The sequence below is a fragment of the Cherax quadricarinatus genome, chromosome 33, assembly GCF_038502225.1.
Source record: "Cherax quadricarinatus isolate ZL_2023a chromosome 33, ASM3850222v1, whole genome shotgun sequence".
Lineage (NCBI taxonomy): Eukaryota > Metazoa > Arthropoda > Malacostraca > Decapoda > Parastacidae > Cherax > Cherax quadricarinatus.
In genome coordinates, this window is record NC_091324.1 from 1,300,894 (window position 1) to 1,324,412 (window position 23,519).

Below are 23,519 nucleotides of genomic sequence, written 5' to 3' on the forward strand. Positions count from 1 at the left end.
ACATTCGGGGCACTTCACATGAACGTAGAGCTACGTTTGGATAGTTTAAGGGTTAATATTGTTCCCAGTGTCCGCTTAAAAAAAATATCTGAAATAGTAGAGAATTTTTTTCTGAGGGTGACACCATAAGTGTGATATTTTATGGAAAATTAAGGAATTGTGCAGGTGCAAAGTTTGTAGTGTGGGTGCAGTTTTAAGTCAATTTCATTGGTTCATTCAGCCAAAATTAAAATTACCAATTTAAAAATAGTGCACTAAAGCATTTCTTCTGTTCATTAATCACATTCCCCGGCCTCTTGTGTATTACACTTGCCTTCCATTTTGATTTCATAATCTTAAAAAAAATAAGCATTTACTCTATTTCCCAGATAAAATATAACCAGGAATGATCCGACATGGTGTACAGCATCCCAATAATTGAATCAGTCCTATTAAAATCCCATAAAACAGACTGGGGGGTGTAAGAGGGCCTTTCCCTTCCTCAGGCAATTTGACAAACATTAAATGTTTCTGCTACTTTAAGCTACTTCTGATCCTGAAAGAAACCAAAATCATCTTTATTTCACCAGTATGTCTTCCATTTTGTCAAATGATACCAAGAAACATCCAGTAAAACCATCCTAGAAAATAGGTTGGTTACTGTGTATTTTAAACCAAACACATGGGTCAGTTTTGCTTTTCCCATCATGCTCTGTGGGGCAGGATTTTTTTTTCTTCATACTCTGTACACATGCTGCACAGACCCATTCTCTCATATCCAGGCCAGAATTTGTTGCTCAGCAAATCTAAGTGAGCTGAGTTCATGAAGGGATAAGTCTCCTAGGCTCTGATAGGTTAACTTTTGGTGGATGAAAAATGTCAGTACCCTCTGACACCTGTTTAATGGCCCCCTGAGATTTTGGGGTTAGAGGACACAACCATGCCACAAAGCATGGCTTAACGAGCTAAATGTTCTATATCGGATTTAAGTCCAGAGAGTTTCCAGGCCTGTCTTTAAATTATGAAAAATTTAGATAATTCTTGGCCTTTGTCAGTATGGCAAGGGGCACCATCTTCCCCAAAAAATGTTGTCCTGGCACTTCTCAACACTCGGGCAAATTCTGTAGTCTGCTTAGCCTGCTAATGGCGTGCTAATGAGCATTCATATTTGTGTCTACTGTGTAATATATATGTCGTGCCGAATAGGTATAACTTGCGATTTTGGCTTAAATAGCAACGCCCTTCTTGCTGAATGAGACAAACGAAAATTTGTGTATGCAAATAATTTCACAAAAATCATTCTGAACCCAATGAAAAAATATATTTCATTGTATGTTTATTATTAAATTATTGTAAACTTATCTAAAATATGTTTAGTTGGATTAGGCTAAATTAAATTGCACTTGTTACAACAAGATTAGGTAAATTTTCTAAGTTTTTTGGTACAAAATTATTAATTTTTATGTTAACATAAATGAAAAATACATATCTAAATGTACAAGAGAAAATTTTAGAAAAGACTTAATTTTAAATGAGTTCTTGCTAATTGACTAATTTTACCTATTCGGCACAAAATAAGTAAATATGTATTTATTTATTTGACCGATAGCTCTAATGTCTCGCATCATACAAATCTTTGAAAGGGTTCTAAGAAGCATGATATCCAACCCACCTGGAATCCCAACAATTGCACAATCCAGGACATCATGGGTTCAGAGCAGATTACTCCTTCCTCTTAACTTCTGGACCAGTGTGACATGGTCTTAGATGCACTAGAGAACAAGCAGAATGCAGATGTACACAAAGACTTTGTAAAAGTCTTCGACAAGTGTGATCATGGTGTAATAGCACACAAAATGTTTACTATGGGGAAAACTGGAAAAGTGGGCAGATGAATCTTTAACCATCTATCCAAGATAACACAAAGAACAATAGTAAACAAGAGCCTGGTCAGGTTGCCACATACAACCAGAAGTATTAACAAAAAAAAAAAATTTTTTTTTTACCTTAGAGATAGATTTACAAAAGAATGAACATTCATCATGACACTTACCTTTATTGGTGGATGGAAGACAGGGAGGAGGGGAGAGGGAAGAGAGGTTATTCTCTGGAAGGGGAATCCCCCTCCATTAGGACTCTGGGTACCAAGTCCTTATCTGGGGTCACTTCCCTTTGTTTTTTAATGCCACAAATCTTTCCATCCTACTCCACATTGCACAGATCTCCATCACTACCACCCTCTATCACCATAACTAAAACCTTCTACCACCATCACTACCACCTTCTACCACCATCACTACCACCTTCTACCACCTTCTACCACCATCACTACCACCTTCTACCACTATCACTATCACCCACTACCACCATCACAACCACTACCACCCTCTGCCACCACCACCCTGTGCCACCACCACCACCCTCTGCCGCCACCACCACCACCCTCTACCACTATCACTACCACCACCACTCGTATTTTTCTACAATCTTTTTCTTTAATTCTATCGTGTTTGTCACCTTCTTTACCAAAGGGCTGGCACTAGCTTTTTTGGGCCCATGGTGGCTTATTCAGCAGTTCCAAGCACTAAAATGAATGGAATATTACAAAATGTATCATATGAATTCGGGGGATCGTGCTCACTTGCTGATAAACAATGGGACATTGTGGCTGCATCGGGGCTGCTCGTCCGCGTCTGGGACGAACGACTTTTTTGCGAGTCAAACAACGATTCGTGAGTCAATATTTTGACAAAAAAAAAATTAAGATTTTCAAAAATTACGACTTCTGATGCTTACGAAAAGTAAGGGTCCACTGTACTCCATTATGGAAAGCTTGAGGAATTAAAAGCTAGAATGGGATATAAGACAAATTCTAACCACACAATAGAGTGAAAAACTAATGTGAAGTGAATTAGATTCACTTATAATTAATAGAACTACTGTACAACTATGATAAATTTCTTTAGTGTTAAGTAGTCAGTAAGCCAATAAATTAAGTCGGCCCATAATGCCTAGGCATAATAGAGGCTCTTTGCATTGCAGCCTATTATTGTAAATAATCTCAATGTACTACTTGCAAAGAAATAAATTTGAATTTGAAATTCAGAGGATCTTGCCTTCAGTGTCGTTATCTTCCCTTATCCCTCCCTCTCTCCTCCCTTCTTTCCCTGTTATCCTCTCTCCTCTCCCCCCTCTCTCCTCTCCCCCTCTCTCCTCTCCCCCCTCTCTCCTCTCCTCCCTCTCTCCTCTCCCCCCTCTCTCCCCCTCTCTCCTCTCCCCCCTCTCTCCTCTCCCCCCTCTCTCCTCTCCCCCCTCTCCTCTCCCCCCTCTCCCCCCTCTCTCCTCTCCCCCCTCTCTCCTCTCCCCCCTCTCTCTTCTCCCCCCTCTCTCTTCTCCCCCCCCCTCTCTCCTCTCCCCCCTCTCTCCTCTCCCCCTCTCTCCTCTCCCCCCTCTCTCCTCTCCCCCCTCTCTCCTCTCCCCCCTCTCTCCTCTCCCCCCTCTCTCCTCTCTCCTCTCCCCTCTCTCTCCTCTCCCCTCTCTCTCCTCTCCCCTCTCTCTCCTCTCCCCTCTCTCTCCTCTCCCCTCTCTCTTCTCTCCCCCTCTCCTCTCTCCTCTCCCCTCTCTCTTCTCCCTCCTCTCTCCTCTCCCCCCTCTCTCCTCTCCCCCTCTCTCCTCTCCCCCCTCTCTCCTCTCCCCCCTCTCCTCTCCCCTCTCTCTCCTCGCCCCCCTCCTCTCTCCTCTCCCCCCTCCTCTCTCCTCTCCCCCCTCCTCTCTCCCTCTCCCCTTTCTCTCCCTTCTCCCTCTCTTCTCTCCCCCTCTTTCACCCCCTCTCTCTCCTCTTCCCTTTACCCTTCTGCTCTCTCTCCTCTTCCTCTTTCCCCTGTCTCTCCTTCCCTTCCCTGCTCATTTCACCCCTCCTCTTTCCCTTCGGCCCCTCCCTCTATTATTTTCTCCCTTCTACTTTATATTTTTTCCTTGTTTTCTCTCTCTTCTCTTTTAATCTCCACACTCTTCACTCCTTCCTTCTTCAATTCTGATGGACAATTCTACATTGAATCCAGAAACTATATATAATCACTTTGTCAAAGTTGTTCAGATTATTTAGTTCTGTATTTTGCTATTGTAAGTTGTTAGTAATTTATTGTAAGTAAAATATTTAACACTTATTATTTTATATATTTTCAATGCAAGGAGTGTTGGTAACATTGGGTAGTGTGTACTTCACACTTGTGCATCAAGAGTTGCCAATGTGTGTGTAACTGCTGTTGTTGGCTATGTTAGTGTAATACTCTACTTCACTCACAAGAATTAGTGTTCATCATTAAACAGACTTGTGTAAATTACTTTAGTTTTTATAATAACTTAGACATTGAAAACTTGAAAATGGATGTTGTTAATTGTCTAATTATAATACTGAGTTGTGCTGAATCCATGATCTGGTTAATATTATAGCTCCCCATATTGTAGAGTAGAAAGGAATGGAGATTTGAAAGTGTTTGTCAAAATTTGCTTTAATTAATTAAATAGTCACGTTACTTGTTCCATACATTAAAAACAATGAAAATGGGGAAGTGAAGTGACTGGTGAATATTCATTTTATTTTAAGGAGTGAAAACTGACTTCAAAAATCACCTGGTAAAGCAAGTTTGTGAAGTAAAAGCAAACTTTATTCCTTAGGTGACATGTTGAGAGCAATTTGTACCTCATCTAGCTACTAAAAGTTAGCCTCAGACTTAACAGGGAAGTATCCGAGTTGATAATTTAAAATACTACATATTTACTAAATGTGTGTTAATTTTGGCTTTTCTTTTCTGCAGATTGAGAAGATGAGTTTGACAGTTGAAGCTTCAAAGCTTCTAGATTTCAATCAGAAGCTGGACATACCTCTTTTGGACAATGTCATTGGTTTCATGTATAATGGGATTGGTGAACAGGTATTGCTCAATTGTTTCTATTCCTTAAACACATTTGTAAATTCCAAAACAGTTGAATTGAATTTTAGGGTAAATATTTAAATGTGTGATCAGTTATTACCCTTGAATGTGTGTGACTGAAGTATTAATTGTATTTCTTCTTATTACAGCAACGGATAGCACAAGAAGTGCTGACAACTTTAAAAGAGCATCCTGATGCTTGGACTCGTGTAGATGCCATTCTGGAATATTCACAAAACCAACAGACTAAGTACTATGCACTTCAGATCCTTGAACAAGTAATCAACACAAGATGGAAGGTCTTGCCACGAGATCAATGTGAAGGTAAGTTGTTTCAGTTTCAAGAGTGTTGGCAATTTGAAATATTAGTGTCCTCAATTTTATCATGTGTGCATTGACCTGGAGACATATATACAGTACAGTAGGGCCCCACTTATACGGCAGGTTAGGTGCCAGACTACCGCCGGAAACCAGATATCGCCGGAAAGCAGAACACCATTCTTTCCACCTATAAATGCATACAAATCCCAGATAACAAGTTTACACTAACATACATTAAGTTAGCAATAAAACTTGGAATTAAAAAGCAATAAAAAGTAAAATACACACAGTACACTCATTAGTTACCTCAGAATATTTGTAGTCTTAATGGAGAATGAGAGGTAAATAGTATTTATTATAAGATGTCAGGTATGGTAGCTGCCCTGGCCAACCCACCCTAGTGAGATAAAATACATATGCAGTACACTCATTACTTACTTTAAAATATTTGTAGTCTTAATGTGGGGTGAGGTGAGTAAACTATATAAAAACGAATATACAAGAGAGAGAATGAGTAAATGAGAGAGGACAAAGCTGCAGAGTATGTAAACAGATGAATGCATCTGATTTTGGTTGATACATTTATTTCCATGTCTGTGAATCTTATACCGTAATACAAACACTCCCATTCTCATGTAACACACCATTTTTAGAAGGAATAATGCTCTGAGTGAAGGCATTCGATAGGAATAATTTTCTACAGTTACCCCCAGTAATACTATTGTCTACATATTTTCTTTGGTGTTGAACTAGAGAAAATGTTATTCTTTCCAACACTTCAACAAGACAACTGGAAAAACATCTCATATTTATATTAATTTATTCTACTCTGGGTGTACAGTGGAACCTCGGTTTTCATCATTAATTCGTTGCAGAAAGTCTCTCAAAAACCAAATTCGAAGAAAACTGTTGCATATTTTCCATAAGAAATAATGTAAATCCAGTTAATAAGTTAAGATTTTCTTCGGATTTTTAACCCCGGAGGGTTAGCCACCCAGGATAACCCAAGAAAGTCATTGCGTCATTGAGGACTGTCTAACTTATATCCATTGAGGTCCTCAATTTTGTCCCCCAGGATGCTACCCACACCAATCGACTAACACCCAGGTACCTATTTGCTGCCAGGTGAACACGACAAAAGGTGTATGGAAACGCATTGAAATGTTTCCACCCGCCGGGAATCGAACCCGGGCCCTCCATGTGTGAAGTGTGAGCTTTAGCCACCAGACCACCGAGGCCCCCGCCATGCCACCGGGGCCCCCAGTGTTAACAAAAAAATACATTTTAAAGAGAATAACTATAGTTTTACATACAGAAAACAATGTTAAATAAATATAAAGCACTAACTTTAATGGATAAATGAACATTTAAATCAGTTTTATCTTTATTGAAGACTTGTTGATGTATGGAAGATGGTGAGGAGGGGAGAGGGAGGAAAGGTTATCTCTACCACCATCACTACCAAACTCTACTGACAAGGAACAAAGCCAGACTAACTAAGAACATGTGGGCGTGGGCGGACATGTTCGGTACTGTGGACCACTGTCAACTCGCCGAAAACCAAGGTGAATGAAACTGGGACAAAAACTTGATGAAAAATTGTCGAAAACCGAATTCGACAAAAACCAGGGCAAACTAAAACTGAGGCTCCACTGTATCGTGTTTGTTACGTAGTGTGTATATAATTTTGAAAAATATCATAGATGGATTAATCAAAATGTCTACATTGGCGTGATATATGACAATTAATGCACCTCAGAGTGATTATTATTATTTTTTTTTTCAACTAGTCTGGCGTCTCCCACTGAGGCAGGGTGACCCAAAAAGAAAGAAAATCCCCAAAAAGAAAATACTTTCATCATCATTCAACACTTTCAGTTCACTCATACATAATCATTGTCTTTGCAGAGACACTCAGATATGACAGTTTAAAAGTCCCACCAAACTGTCAATATCCCAGACCCCTCCTTTAAAGTGCAGGCATTGTACTTCCCATTTCCAGGACTCTAGTCCAGCTAAATCTGTAATAACTGGTTTCCCTGAATTCCTTCACTAAACATTACCCTGCTCACACTTCAAGTCCCAAAAACCATTAGTCTCCACTTACTCCTATCTAACACGCTCACATTGCTTGCTGGAAGTCCAAGCCCCTCGCCTACAAAACCACCTTTACCCCCTCCTTCCAACCATTTCAAGGACTACCCTTACCCCTCATTCCTTCCCCTACAGATTTATACACTCTCCAAGTCATTCTCTCCAAATGGCCAAACCACCTCAACAGCCCCTCTTCAGCCCTCTGACTAATACTTTTAATAATTCCACACCTCCTAATTTCCACACTCTGAATTCTCTGCATAATATTTACATCACAGTACATCTCCACTGTCTCCAACCGCCTCCTCGCTGCAGCATTTGCATCTCAAGCTTCACACCCATATAAGAGTGTTGGTACTACTATACTTTCATACATTCTTTTCTTTGTCTCGGATAACGTTTTTTTTGTCTCCACAGATACCTCAACGCACCACTCGCCTTTTTTCCTTCAATTCTGTGGTTAACCTCATCCTTCATAAACCCATCTGCTGACAAGTCAACTCCCAAATATCTGAAAACGTTCACTTCTTCCATACTCTTTCTCCAGTGTGATATCCAATTTTTCTTTATCTAGATCATTTGATACCCTCATCACCTTACTCTTATCTATGCTCACTTTGAACTTTCATTATTAATATGACATCTTCAAGACTAATAAGACACTCTTAGTGAGTTTAACGTGTACTTGCACGCCCGCAGTGTAAGTTTATTTAGGTATAGGTACACATGAGTATAATTATCATAGTATATATAAAATATATACATATGTACGTACAGTGGACCCTCCGTTTTCAAGTGTTCCGGAAATTGAGTAATTCGGATTTAGAGCACTTTTTTCAGTGAAATTTCATCCCGGATTTAGAGCATCCGCTCGGAAATCGAGTGTTTGAGATGCATCCACCCTGTTGGGGATGCCATTTCCTCACACGTATCACACTCAGTCTGCGTCTGTCTCTCATTGAGTAAGGAATACTCTGCACATTCATCCATTCATCTGTTCATTTTGGTGCTTGTTTATTGGTTGTAACTGTGAAATAACCCACCATGAAGCCAAAGAAAGTTGAGAGTGCCAACCCTTCAGTAAAGAAAGTGAGAAACATGAGGGGGATTCCCATTCCAAGTGATAAATCCTCCCTGTCTTCCATACGAGGGTCCACTGTATAGAAAATTTGGCAGTGATTATGTATGAGTGATGGTGAAGGTGGGAAACAGCCTACATGTTACAAAAAAAATCATATAAAATATGGATTAACTTTAACCCCTTCCAGGTTCATACCCTTGATCTGAAATTTATCCACAAGGGTCCAAGAATTTTAAATTTTTTTATTGTTTCTTATGAAATGGAAGAGAATCTTTATCTGAAGGGAATAAAACTACAAGTACAAAAGTTGATGGAAAATTGATGAAATTACACTCTCATGAATTTTGCTGCATCAGCGATATTTAGGCATTGGCGATTTAGCCCACTTTGACTCCCACTTTAGGCCAATTACATTATTCCAGTCAACCAAATTCTTAGCTATTTTGCTAGTATTACTTCTATTTTATCGATTGAGCACAAGCAATCACCCAGTCAGCTATTTCAACGACCCAATAAAAATTTAGCTAATTTGACACACAGTTCAGAATATTCCAGTTGCAATATAGAGTTCAGAATAAACAATGTAGGCATTCCTTGCACTAAAATAACAGCCCCACTGTTTATTAGTTATGTTTCCAGGCTATACAAATGAATTCCATTTTGATTTTTTATTCATATAATGAATTTTTATTTGCACCAAAAAAATTGTAATAATTGTATAAATAATATCAGTGCATTCGTGAACACACATTAGACCCACCAGTTGACGTGTATTGGACGTTTGACATGATTTGAGAACATAAGAAAGAAGGAACACTACAGCAGGCCTACTAGCCCATGTGGGGCAGGTCCATGTCAACCCCCGGCTTAGACCAATGGCCCACCCAGTCATATCACCTCCACTTAAGGAAGGAGCACGGCTTCTGACCCAGTAGCACCAGCTAGTCAGGTCCAACTCACACCTACCCACACCCACTCATGTATTTATCTTACCTATTTTTAAAACTACACGACGTCTTGGCTTCTATGACGGTACTTGGGAGTTTGTTCCACTCATCCACAACTCTATTACCAAACCAGTCAAAATCATCTCTATTTCTGTAATATATCTTCCACTCTATCAAATAAGATCAAGAAACCACGAATACGACTAAAAAACATCGGAATACATACAGCCTCTCCTCACTTAGCTACAGACTTCTGTTCCTAAAGCAGCATCAATAAACGAATTCATTGCTAAACAAGGAACATACTGTAATGGAAGTGGGTTTGTCAACCATCTTTGTTATTGCTTTAATTTCACCTTTGCATCATTTATAACATTTTTAGCATGTTTAAACAGTCGTGCACTGTATATTGTAATAAACAGAATAGAGGAAATCAGCTCTTATATACACTATTTAGGTATGCATACTTGTCAGAGAGCCTGTCGTAAATCCGAGTTGTCAGTAACAAGTACGTTACTAAGTGAGGAGAGGCTATATACACCACAAAGTTGCTATTTTAATCCAAAAACACGGTTGCAATTTTTTTTCTCATTATGCACTGCGTGCTGCAGGACTTGTTATATATAGTGCATACTTACCACATAGATGCATTCTCTCATATCTAGGCCCAAATTTACTGCTCACAGCTTATCTGAGTGAATTGAGCTCATGGCATAAAACTACGCCTTGGACCCTGGCTTCAAAGCTGTAGAACTTCGAGACAGACCCTCAAAGGGTTAAAACACTTGAAAGTTTGGAAAATTTCCAGACATAATGGAAAGACGTGGTGCTCATGGAGAATGTAAACAAACCGGGTGGCCCTCAGTGACCATATTAGAAAGTCAGGTGGGGGAGCCGTATAGTGTGTTTCGGTCATAATTTGAAGTGTCTGTATTAGTGTAACGCCGTAAATCGGGGCCCTACTGTATATGCATTTTTGTAGATTGTTACTGGTATACAGCAATCCAGTGCTCTAAATTTGCCTTTTTTTTTTTTCTTGCGCATCTTGAGTAATTTTAAATATTCACTCCTCATTGCGTGCATTCTGTGAAACTTAATTTTTTTTTTTTATATTAACACATTGGCCAATTTCTACCAAGGCGGGGTGGCCCAAAAAAGAAAAACTTCCATCATCATTCACTCCATCACTTCTTGCCGTAGGGGGGCTTTACACTACAATTATAAAACTTCAGAATGTAGACACTGTACTTCCCATCTCCAGGACTCAAGTCCGGCCTGCCGGTTTCCCTGAATCCCTTCATAAATGTTACTTTCCTCACGCTCCAACAGCACGTCAAGTATTAAAAACCATTTGTCTCCATTCACTCCTATCAAACACGTTCACGCATGCCTGCTGGAAGTCCAAGCCCCTCGCACACAAAACCTCCTTTACCCCCTCCCTCCAACCCTTCCTAGGCCGACCCCTACCCCACCTTCCCTCCACTACAGATTTATACACTCTCGAAGTCATTCTGTTTTGTTCCATTCTCTCTACATGTCCGAACCACCTCAACAACCCCTCCTCAGCCCTCTGTATAATAGTTTTGGTAATCCCACACCTTCTCCTAATTTCCGAACTACGAATTCTCTGCATTATGTTCACACCACACATTGCCCTCAGACATGACATCTCCACTGCCTCCAGCCTTCTCCTTGTTGCAACATTCATCACCCATGTTTCACACCCATACAAGAGTGTTGGTACAACTATACTCTCATACATTCCCCTTTTTGCTTCCATGGACAAAGTTCTTTGTCTCCACAGACTCCTAAGTGCACCACTCACCCTTTTCCCCTCATCAATTCTGTGATTCACCTCAGTCTTCATAGACCCATCCGCTGACACATTCACTCCCAGATATCTGAATACATTCACCTCTTCCATACTCTCCCTCCAATCTGATATCCAGTCTTTTGTCACCTAATCTTTTTATCCTCATAACCTTACTCTTTCCTATATTCACTTTTAATTTTCTTCTTTTACATACTCTACCAAATTCACCCACCAACCTCTGCAACTTCTCTTCAGAATCTCCCAAAAGCACTGTCATCAGCAAAGAGCAACTGTGACAACTCCCACTTTGTGTTTGATTCTTTATCTTTTAACTCCACACCTCTTGCCAACATCCTTGCATTCACCATGGTGACATAACATCCTTGTCTAAGGCCTTCTTTTACTGGGAAATAATCTCCCTCTCTCCTACATACTCTAACCTGAGCCTCACTATCCTCATAAAAACTCTTCACTGCTTTCAGTAACCTACCTCCTGTACCATACACCTGCAACATCTGCCACATTACCCCCCTATCCACCCTGTCGTATGCCTTTTCTAAATCCATAAAAGCCATAAAAACCTCTTTACCCTTATCTAAATACTGCTCACCTGTTTCACTGTAAACACTTGGTCTACACACCCCCTACCTTTCCTAAAACCTCCATGTTCATCTGCTATCCTACTCTCTGTCTTACTCTTAATTCTTTCAGTAATAACCCTACCATACATTTTACCAGGTATACTCAACAAACTTATTCCCCTATAATTTTTGCACTCTTTTTATTCCCTTTGCCTTTATACATAGGAACTATGCATGCTCTTTGCCAATCCCTAGGTACCTTACCCTCTTCCATACATTTATTAAATAATAGCACCAACCACTCCAAAACTGCTTTTAACATTTCTATCTTTATCCTATCAATCTCGGCTGCCTTACTCCCTTTCATTCTACCCACTGCCTCATGAACTTTTTCCACACTCACAACAGGCTGTTCCTCACTCCTACAAGATGTTATTCCTCCTTGCCCTATACACGAAATCTAGAATGATTAAAATATGGCATTAATTAAGAGTGTCAAGAGTGATGGTGTGTTTTGTTGTTGGGTGTATAAGGGCCACTGAAAGATAAGCCTTACAGAACATCGTTTCATTCAGCCTCGTTTCATTATAATATTGATGAGAAAAAGAAATCAATTCCCAGCCAGGAATGGAAAATATTGAAAGACTGTTAAATATCTGGATGGAGGACATGCATCGGCGTAACTGTCCATGTTTGCTTATGTTAATTTCCACCCTTATGGCTGTTTGTATGTATTTTTTTATATATATATATAATTCTGAAAAACACGTGATACCTAAAATATAATGTAAGTAATAGAGAAAATAGTGCCCCAGAGCGACATACTCCATAGTCATGGCATCTGCAGCCCTACTGCCCTCCCTCTTAGCTCTCTCTTGCCATAGGAACTTAACTCTTGTTTATATCAATTAGCCTATGGTAAAATTCGTTACATTATTCATTATTTCGCTTAATCGCAGTTTCCAAGAACCTATCCCTATACTTCCTGTACAGTGATCATGTGTATTTGCTGGTTTTAATTATCCAGTAACTAATGAGAAATAAGTTAACCTTGACTGGAACAATTCAGAAATAATCCACTTTAGATAATGATTGTGTTCTTGGATCATTAACAATTGAAAACTTGTTAAGAGTTTGTTTAACCCTTTCAGGGTTTCCGACGTACTAGTACGGTTTACGCACCAGGGTTATTGACGTACTAGAACGCCTAAATTCTAGCGCCTTCAAATCTAGTGAGAGAAAGCTGGTAGGCCTTCATATGAAAGAATGGGACTCTGTGGTCAGTGTGCACAGTATAAAAAAAAATCCTGCAGCACACAGTGCATAATGAGAAAAAAAAACTCCGTGTTTTTTGGTTTAAAACAGCGACTTTGCGGTGTATTTTTGTATGGTATTTGTGGTTGTATTCTAGTTTTCCTGGTCTCATTTTATAGAATGGAAGACTTATTACAGAAATTGAGATGATTTTGATTGGTTTCATAATGAAAAGTACTTTGAATTTGAGCTCAAACTAGCAGAAATGTTCGATTTTTGCCAAATTTCAAAAGGAAACAAATCATGTCAGGCGTCCAATACATGTCAACTGGCGAGTCTAATATTCTTTCACAAGTTCACTGATACTATTTATACCATTTCTATACTAATGCAGTAGTCTGCATAATGGCAAGTCTTCTATTTTTTGTGAGAATAAAAATTCAAAGTGGAAAGCAAAAGAGATGTAAAAGGGGCCTGGGGACGTGACTAATGAACAGAGAAAATATTATTTTAGTGCCAGGAATGTCTGTCTTGCTTATTCTGGAACCTATTTGGAAATTGGCAGCTTCTGAAATTTCTGTGAAATTGTCAAAATTGCCAATTTCTGACCACTTTATTAGATACTTGAAATCAGTAAATGGGTGGTTTCTTGTACTCATTTGATAGAAAAAAAAAATGGAGTTCTAACGAAATAGATATGATTTTTGTCTACTAGTACACTGAAATTGGCCGAAAATAAGGCTCAAAGTGGGAGAAATCACCGATGCGTGAACATCATCGAGACCGCTAACTTCACAAGAACATAAATCTGTAAGTTTTCCATCAAATTTCATACTTTTGGTGTTATTATGATTGGGAAAATATTCTCTTACCATAAGTTTTTTTTTTTTTTTTTTTTTTTCCCGAAAAATTTTCGACCCTGAGAACAAGTTTAGGAGAGGGCCTCTTGACCCTGAAAGGGTTAAATTGTGCTCGATGGCATTTCCAAGCCCAAATATTTTTGTCTTTTTTTTTTTCTTATGAATGTCAAAAATAACTAGATTAGTGTGATATACAGTGGAACCTCAAATATCGAACTTAATCCGTTCCAGGAGCTAGCTCTAAATTCGAAAAGTCTGAAAATTGAAGCAATATTTCCCACGAGAAATAATGGAAATAAAATTAATCCGTTCCAGAAACCCAAAAATATTCACAAAAAAATACATTTTATAGAGATTAATTACAGTGGACCCCCGCATAACGATATTAATCCGTTCCTGAGAGCTCATTGTTATGCGAAATTATTGTTATGCGAATGAATTTTCCCCATAAGAAATAATGGAAATCAAATTAATCCGTGCAAGACACCCAAAAGTATGAAAAAAAAAAAAATTTACCACATGAAATATTAATTTTAATACACACAAACTGAAAAAGACATGCACAGTTACATGACACTTACCTTTATTGAAGATCTGGTGATGATTGATGGGATGGGAGGAGGAGAGAGTCTTAGTGTTTAGAAGGGGAATCCCCTTCCATTAAGACTTGAGGTGTCAAGTCCTTTTCTGGGGTTACTTCCCTTCTTCTTTTAATGCCACTAGGACCAGCTTCAGAGTCGCTGGACTTCTGTCGCACAACATATCTGTCCATAGAGGCCTGTACCTCCCGTTCCTTTATGACTTTCCTAAAGTGGTTCACAACATTGTCAGTGTAATAGTCACCAGCACGGCTTGCAATAGCTGTGTTAGGGTGATTGTCATCAAAAAAGGTTTGCACTTTAAGACACATTTCCTTAATCTTTGAAGTAGGCAACTTCTTCAATTTCTCTCTCCCCTCCTCTGAAGCAGTTTCCTCAGGTGTGGCCTCATGCTGATGAAGATGATCTAGCAGCTCATCAGTGGTTAGTTCTTCATTGTCCTCCTCCACCAACTCTTCCACATCATCCCCACTAACCTCCAACCCCAAGAACTTTCCCAATGCCACAATGGATTCCTCAACTGGCATAGGATTCCCAGAGTTAGCCTCAAACCCTTCAAAATCCCTTTGGTCTACACATTCTGGCCACAGTTTCTTCCAAGCAGAGTTCAAGGTCCTCTTAGTCACTCCCTCCCAGGCCTTACCTATAAGGTTTACACAATTGAGGATATTAAAGTGCTCTCTCCAAAACTCTCTTAGTCAATTGAGTTTCTGAGGTCACTACAAAGCACCTTTCAAACAGAGCTTTTGTGTACAGTTTTTTTGAAGTTTGCAATAACCTGCTGGTCCATGGGCTGCAGGAGAGGGGTGGTATTACGAGGCAAAAACTTCACCTTAATGAAGCTCATGTCCCCACAAAGTCGCTCTGTCACGTCTGTAGGATGACCAGGGGCATTGTCTAACACCAGGAGGCACTTAAGGTCTAATTTCTTTTCAGTTAGGTAATTTTTCACATTGGGGGCAAATGCTTGGTGTAACCAGTCATAGAAAAAGTCCCTAGTGACCCATGCCTTACTGTTTGCCCTCCACAGCACACACAAATTAGCCTTGAGGATATTCTTTTGCCTGAACGCTCTGGGAGTTTCAGAGTGATACACTAATAAAGGCTTCACTTTGCAATCACCACTAGCATTGGAACACTTGAGAAGAGTAAGTCTGTCTTTCATAGGCTTATGTCCTGGGAGTGCCTTTTCCTCCTGAGTAATGTAGGTCCTGCTTGGCATTTTCTTCCAAAACAGGCCTGTTTCATCACAATTAAACACTTGTTCAGGTTTCAGTCCTTCACTGTCTATGTACTCCTTGAATTCCTGCACATATTTTTCAGCTGCTTTGTGGTCCGAACTGGCAGCCTCACCATGCCTTATCACACTATGTATGCCGCTACGCTTCTTAAATCTCTCAAACCAACCTTTGCTGGCATTAAATTCACTCACACCATCACTAGTTGCAGGCATTTTTTTAATTAAATCCTCATGCACCTTCCTAGCCTTTTCACTTATGATCACTTGAGAGATGCTATCTCCTGCTATCTGTTTTTCATTTATCCACACCAATAAGAGTCTCTCAACATCTATCACTTGCGATCTCTGTTTCGAAAACACAGTTGAACCTTTGGCAAGAACAGCTTCCTTGATTGCTGTTTTCTTGGACACAATAGTAGCGATGGTTGATTGGGGTTTACTATACAACCTGGCCAGCTCGGAGACACGCACTCCACTTTCATACTTAGCAATGATCTCTTTCTTCATCTCTATAGTAATTCTCATCCTTATTCCTGTAGGGTTGGCACTAGAAGCTTTCTTGGGGCCCATGGTCACTTATTTTGCAGATAAAATCACCAAAAACACTGCAATAATATGAAATGTTCCGATTGTATGCTTGGATGTTACCGCGGAGGCTGGCTGGTAAACATTGCCACCGGCAGAACATGTGAGGCTGGCTCAGGCCGCACATTAGACGCATCTCGGACGAATAGCGTTGAGCGGGTTTTTTAGCGGCATGCGAGGCAAAATCTTAGCGATAAAATGTATCGGTATGCGGATTTAACGTTATGTGATGCCAACGGTATGCGGGGGTCCACTGTATAATTTTACATACACACAACAAATACTATAGTGTTCAATTATGTATATAAATATAAAATAACATTTTTACTTACCTTTATTGAAGATTGGTGATGGCATCTGGAAGATAGGGAGGAGGAGTGAGGGAGTTGGGGTTAGTGTTTGGAAAGAGAATCCCCCTCCATGAGGACTTCAGGTAAAGCCCTCTCTAGGGTTACTTCCCTTCCCTGACTCAAGAAATCATAATGACACGATTGCAAATAAACCATACCCCCGGCCGGGATTGAACCCGCGGTCATAGAGTCTCAAAACTCCAGCCCGTCGCGTTAGCCACTAGACCAGCTAGCCACAATAAGATTCATCCAACTAGGTATATTTCTACACCATAGGAAAGTTAGCACAGGCACCTCTGTGACCACAAATGCAAGTTTTTACAGACGAATCTCCAGCTAGTGTGGCCGTGGCTGGAGATTCGTCTGTAAAAACTTGCATTTGTGGTCACAGAGGTGCCTGTGCTAACTTTCCTATGGTGTAGAAATATACCTAGTTGGATGAATCTTATTGTGGCTAGCTGGTCTAGTGGCTAACGCGACGGGCTGGAGTTTTGAGACTCTATGACCGCGGGTTCAATCCCGGCCGGGGGTATGGTTCCCTTCTCTGTCTTTTAATGCCACCAGGACCAGCTTGTGAGTCACTGGACCCCTGTCTCACAAAATAACTGTCCACAGTCCTCTGTTTCTGGTGCCTCTTTAACATTTCCTTAAAATGGGACATGGTTCTGTCACTGAACTGGTTCCAGGAGTTTTCTGTACCAGATCGGCATGCAACTTCCTTGCCTTTTCGCAAACAATCGTCTCTGAAACACTATCACCTGCCATCTTTTTATCCTTGATCCTCACCAGGAACAACTTCTCAACCTCTTCAACTATTTGTGGTCTTTTTTTGGTTAGCATATTAACACCTTTCGCAACATCAGCTTCCTTGATTTGTTCTTTCTTTGCCGGGATAGAACCAATGGTTGACTTGTTTTTCCCATACATCCTGGCAAGCTCAGGAAGTCTCGCACCACTCTCATTCTTCTGTATTATTTCCTTATTCACATCTATGGTGTTTCTCACTTTCTTTACCACAGGGGTACCACTAGCAAGTTTCTTTGGGCCCATGGTAGCTTATTTCACAGTCCCACAAGCACTAAACACAATGAAATAATCGTAAAATGTTTGAATGAGAGCGCAGGTTAGTGTTCACTCAAGCATCAACAAAGCCAGACTGGCTCACGGCGCCTGCGTGGGGACGCGGACAGAGCGGGCTGGTGGACAGGTCTGGTACTCGGCGGTCCAAAAATAGGGGCGCGTTCGATAATAGGGACAAAGTTGGTTCGAAAGAAGGGTTCTATTTTTGAAACATTCGATGAGTGATACATTCGAAATTTGAGGTTCCACTGTACCAGAGGTATGGGTTTTAACACAATCCCAAATGTGAAGAAAAATTTATGCTGACATGACTTTATCCATAGTTTTTCAGTCTTGCTGGTCTCTAGGACTGCAACAACAGTAAATTTATATGGTCAACTGTACTGTATTAGTCTTTTTAAGTACTTCACCTTTTACAAACTTAAAAGTTTTGGTTGTCTTTCTCTTGTTCGCTTTTCTTCGTCAAAGGTTTTCTTTCTCATGGCTTGTTTGAATATGGTAAGTCTTTGTTAATATGTTTCCTACATTAGTGTGAGGCCTTTTTCATGTTGTCTCAAGTACAGTCTATTAACATTCATTCTTTCATTTTTTTTTTACTCTGTTGTTTGCAATGAAGTTTGATTTCATTTTGGTATACAGTAGTCCCCCAAAATTCTTGGGGGTTACATTCCAAGACCACCCAGAAATTTCGAAAAATTGCGAATTCTGGACACAGTTAAAAAATTCCTATAAATGCCTATTTTTATAGTTTATATCCTAATTATGCCTCCAAAACACTTTAATTTCAAACTCAGCTTCATGCATCACCCTTTAAAAAAAAAAAAAGGGTAAAGATAAACCCGTATACAGTACTGCATTGCCATGTCTCCTGCAGTGCTTGAATGTAAATATCGATGTTACTCCCATATGTGCTGTAATTCATGCAAGCCCGTTTTCTTTGGTATACTGTAATTCATGCAACCTGTTTTCTTTGGTATATGTAAAGTAAATATATGGTAATTTAACCCTTTCAGGGTCCAAGGCCAAAATCTGAAGTGGTGCCCCAGTGTCCAAGAATTTTCAAAAAAAAATTTTTTTATTTTTTCTTATGAAATTGCAGAGAATCTTTTTGTGAATGTAATAAAACAAAAAGTACGAAATTTGATGGAAAATTGACGAAATTATGCTCTCGTGAATTTTGATGTGTCAGCGATATTTACGAATCGGCGATTTTGCCGACTTTGACTCCCATTTTAGGCCAATTACATTATTCCAGTCGACCAAATTCTCAGCTATTTCACTAGTATTACTTCTATTCTATCGATTGAGCACAAGAAATCGCCAAGTCAACTTTTTCAACTACAAAATAAAGTGACCGGAAATTGGTAATTTGGCCAATTTAACACAAAGTTCAAAATGTTCCAATTTCAAAATAGGGTCCAGAATAAACAATGTAGGTATTCCTGGCACTAAACTAACATTTCCTCTGTTCATTAGTTATGTTTTGAGGCTTTACAAATAAATTCCATTTTGATTTTTTATTCACATAATGAATTTTTATTCACACCAAAAAATAGAAGATTTACTGTTATGCAATATTGTAATAATTGTATAAATATCATCACCACATTTGTGAATGTATATTAGACCCACCAGCTGGCGTGTATTAGACGTGTGAGGTCGTTTGTTTACTCTTGAACATCGGCAAAAATTTAACATTTCCGATACTTTGAGCTCAATTTCAAGCCATTTCCAGTGCTAACACCAATCAAAATTATCTCTATTTCTGTAATATGTCTTCCATTCTATCAAATGAGACCAAGAAATCACAAATACAACTATAAAAAACATACGAAAAAACACTGCAAAGTCGCTGTTTTAATCGAAAATCATGGTCTCGGTTTTTTTTCTCTCATTATACACAGTGTGCTGCAGGATTTGTTTTATGTGGTGCACACATACCATATAGATGTATTCTCTCATATCTAGGCCCAAATTTACCACTCACAGTTTATTAGAGTGAGCTGAGCTCATGACGTAGATCTACGGTTTGGACCCTGAACGTAAAGCCGTTGATCTACGGGACGGACCCTGAAAGGGTTAATTTAGTAAGTGTAAAGTTAAATGTACGAGTACTCACCAGTAATAAATGATACTGTTCTCTCTAAAGCACTAAAAAAATTATACAGTACGTATTATATTCTATATGGAAATTTTGCTAAATTTATGATATTTGTTACAAAATTATTAAATTATGTTTTTCTTAATAATTAGCGTTAAAACTCGTAAAAAAAACTATATATTGCCACAAAAAAAAAAAAAAATCTGCGAATTTGCGGGGATTTCCACAAACAATTATTAGTTAGGTTCTAAGGAATAATCCACAAATTACTCTAGCCGTGAATTCACGGGGGTCCACTATATTTTGCAAAACTATTATATAATTATGTCCCATGTAATGTTTTATTTCATTTTGTCAATCTGAAATACTGTTTTGGTTTCATATTTTCCTGTTGTTTTCTTATTTCCCCCCAATACATATTTAGGTACAAACAGTGTCAAATAATTTAAAAAATATTTTTCCCCCCCTTACGAAATGATAGAGAATCTTTTTCCATGGTTATGAAATGAAAAGCATGAAATTTGCTTGAAAAGTTACAGAATTACGCTCTCGTAAAGTTAGCGACCTCGGCGATACTTGCGCATTGGTGATTTCGCCCACTTTAAGCCTTATTTTTCTGCCAATTTCATTGTTCCAGTCAACCGAACTGGTAGCTATTTCTCAAGAACAAAGATTGGTTATGAAATCACAAGAACTATTATAAATTGTAATGATCAGAACATAAAAATTATATAAATTAAAAACAAGAAAAAAGGGATATAGGAAACACTTCTGCAAGCGGCAGAACTCGATGTTGCCGTCAGGTGAGCATCCAGCACCAGCTTCGCAGGCTTACATCTCGGTAAGTACTGACCCTAAAAAAAAAATTTTTTTTATCCTATAACATTTATAAAAATGCGCTCTTCAATCCGCCCCCCCCCCCCCAATATTCGGAGCGCTACACGAGTGAACGCAGATCTCCGTTTGGGCAGTTTAACTCTTTCAGGGTCGAGAGGCCCTCTCCTAAACTCATTCTCAGGGTCGAAAATTTTTCGGAATTTTTTTTTTTTTCTTATGAAAAGATAGAGAATCTTTTCCCGATCATAATGACACCAAAAGTAAGAAATTTGATGGAAAACTTAGAGTTATGCTCTCGCAAAGTTAGTGGTCTCAACGATGTTCATGCATCAGCGATTTTGCCCACTTTCAGCCTCATTTTTGTCCAATTTCAGTGTACTAGTCGACAAAAATCATATCTGTCGTTAGAACTCCATTTTTTCTATCGAATGAGTACAAGAAACCACCCATTTACTGATTTCATGTATCCAATAAAGTGGTTAGAAATTGGCAATTTTGCTAATTTCACACAAATTTCAGAAGATGCCAATTTCCAAATAGGGCCCTGAATAAGCAAAAAAGACATTACTGGCACTAAAATAACATTTTCTCTGTTTATTAGTCATGTCCCCAGGCCCCTCTTAAACCTGTTTTGCTTTCCACTTTGAATTTTTATTCTCGCAAAAAATAGAAGATTTGTTGTTATGCAGACTACTGCATTAGTGTAGAAATGGTGTAAATAATATCAGTGCACTTGTGGAAGAATATTAGACTCACCAGTTGATGTGTATTGGACATTTGGCATGATTTGTTTACTTTTGAAATTTGGTAAAAATCCAACATTTCTGCTGCTATGAGCTCAAATTCAAGGTACTTTTCATTATGAAACCAATCAAAATCTCAATTTCTGTAATATGTCTTCCTTTCTATAAAATTAGACCAGGAAAACTAGAATACAACCATAAATACCATACGAAAATACACTGCAAAGTCACTGTTTTAAACCAAAAACACGGTCAGAGTTTTTTTTTTCTCATTGTGCACTTTGTGCTGCAGGATTTTTTTTATACTGTGCACACTAACCACATAGACCCATTCTTTCATATGTAGGCCTACCAGCTTTCTTTCGCTAGATTTGAAGGTGCTAGAATTTAGGCATTCTAGTATGTCAATAACCCTGGTGTGTAAGCCGTACTAATACGTCGGAAACCCTGGTTAGCTCAACAAATTCATGTGGGTTGCATCCCTAGTGGTCCCATAAGTGTAAAAACAATGCAAAACAAGGTTAGTAGATTTAGGTTGAAATTGTTTCAGAGACCACATCTGCAGTATACCACTCTGAAATCTGTTAATTTTTTTTTATGCTGACATTACTGCCTACGTACTGGACACATCCATGAATGAGGCGCAGGACAGTCAGCTTATGTTATACCTTCCCTTACACAGGTATCTTCATTATGACACTAATCTCTGTAACATTGATTTAGTGGCGAATCTGTGTTAAGCCTACCTGTAGTATAATGCAAGAGAGAGTAAGAGTGAATCAGAGAAGACACTCCAGCTGCTGCCCATCTCTGCATATCAGTACTGGACTGTGCACTGTATGGCAGCACTGTTGTCTTTAATTAACTTGTTCATTATATAATAAAGATTATTCAGTACTATTTGTAAGTGAAAATGAACAGTGCTGAATGTAAAATCCAGTATTGGAAAAATATTAATTTAAAACAAAATGACATTACATAGATAAAGAATAGTGGTGGGATGATGCCAGAATTTTTGCCAATACTTGTTCTCAGCTTTAGGCCATCAAAAATACCATCAAAATTGTTTGATACTGATACCATCAGATCACTACTTCTTGAAACAGTTTTAGGCTGGTACCTATACCATCAAAATTAGCCCCTACCCATTGATACTTTGGCACTCCCCTAATACAGAATGTTATAATCTCTGATTATAACATTAGTGTTAATGGGAAAATAGATTCTAAACAATTGACTCTTGAGCAGTTTTCAGGAACATATTAATATAAGGTAAAGACCTACTGTATTTCCCTTGCTTTTACCAGGGTATGTCTATATCCAGGCAAATCAGTTGACTCCTCACTTTCGGGTCCTTATGAATGGGAACTTACCCAGCAGTCTTCAGTTGTATGGAGTGCTGGGACCTTTGATCAATGGCATGTTGACTTATTTGCCTTGAGGGCTAATTGTAAGGCTCCTATTAGTATGTCTCCATTCCTTGATCAGATGGCTTCAGTGAAGGACCCTTTCGTCTCATGGCTATCAGGGATAAAAGCTTCTTCTTTTCTTCTTTGCATTTATGTTAAGAATATAATTTTCTACCTGGCTTAAGTGTCCACTCAGTGCTTACTATTGTTCCAAGATGTCACCTGCAGCCCTGGTTGTAGACCTTGCAAGTTCTGGCCTGGCAAAACACAGGTGTCTTGTGTCCCTGACCTCAGGATGTTCTGGTACTGGAATTTGTTCTTGATAGTCAATGTTTGGTTGATTTGAGTGTATCTCCACCTATGGCTGTGCTCAGGCTATCTATTCCATTGTCCCAGGGCCTTATGGTGTGATAAATGATGATTTGGTGTGCATCCTGAGCTCCTTATAGAGAAATGCTGTTATAGATACTCGGTCACTGGCCATTTTCCCCTCAAAAAGGCATGGTGATCCAAAGAAGGGAAAACTCCATTATATTCAACTATTGTTGATGGCAGTTTTATGTAGTATGGCAAAACTGCCACCATTTTGGTGGTTAATCTTAAGTAAGTTTATTCAGGTATACACAAATACAGTTACATAGATTATCATACATAGCAGCATGTGTGTAGAGAACCTAGGATAACCCAAAAAAGTGACTTATTTCCATTGGG

General features: G+C 39.0%; 1 protein-coding gene across 2 annotated transcripts in view; it reads left to right on the plus strand.

Annotated features, from left to right (window-relative positions):
- The window catches only part of emb (exportin-1 emb), a 203,150-nt gene that overhangs the window by 11,552 nt on the left and 168,079 nt on the right, over positions 1–23,519 (plus strand). For both annotated transcript variants that reach the window (XM_053783767.2, XM_053783766.2), the window contains exons 2-3: positions 4,797–4,913; positions 5,063–5,237. In XM_053783767.2, coding sequence (XP_053639742.1) covers positions 4,806–4,913; positions 5,063–5,237 — 283 coding nt within the window. In that variant the 5' untranslated portion in view covers positions 4,797–4,805. The remainder of the gene's footprint in view (positions 1–4,796; positions 4,914–5,062; positions 5,238–23,519) is intronic.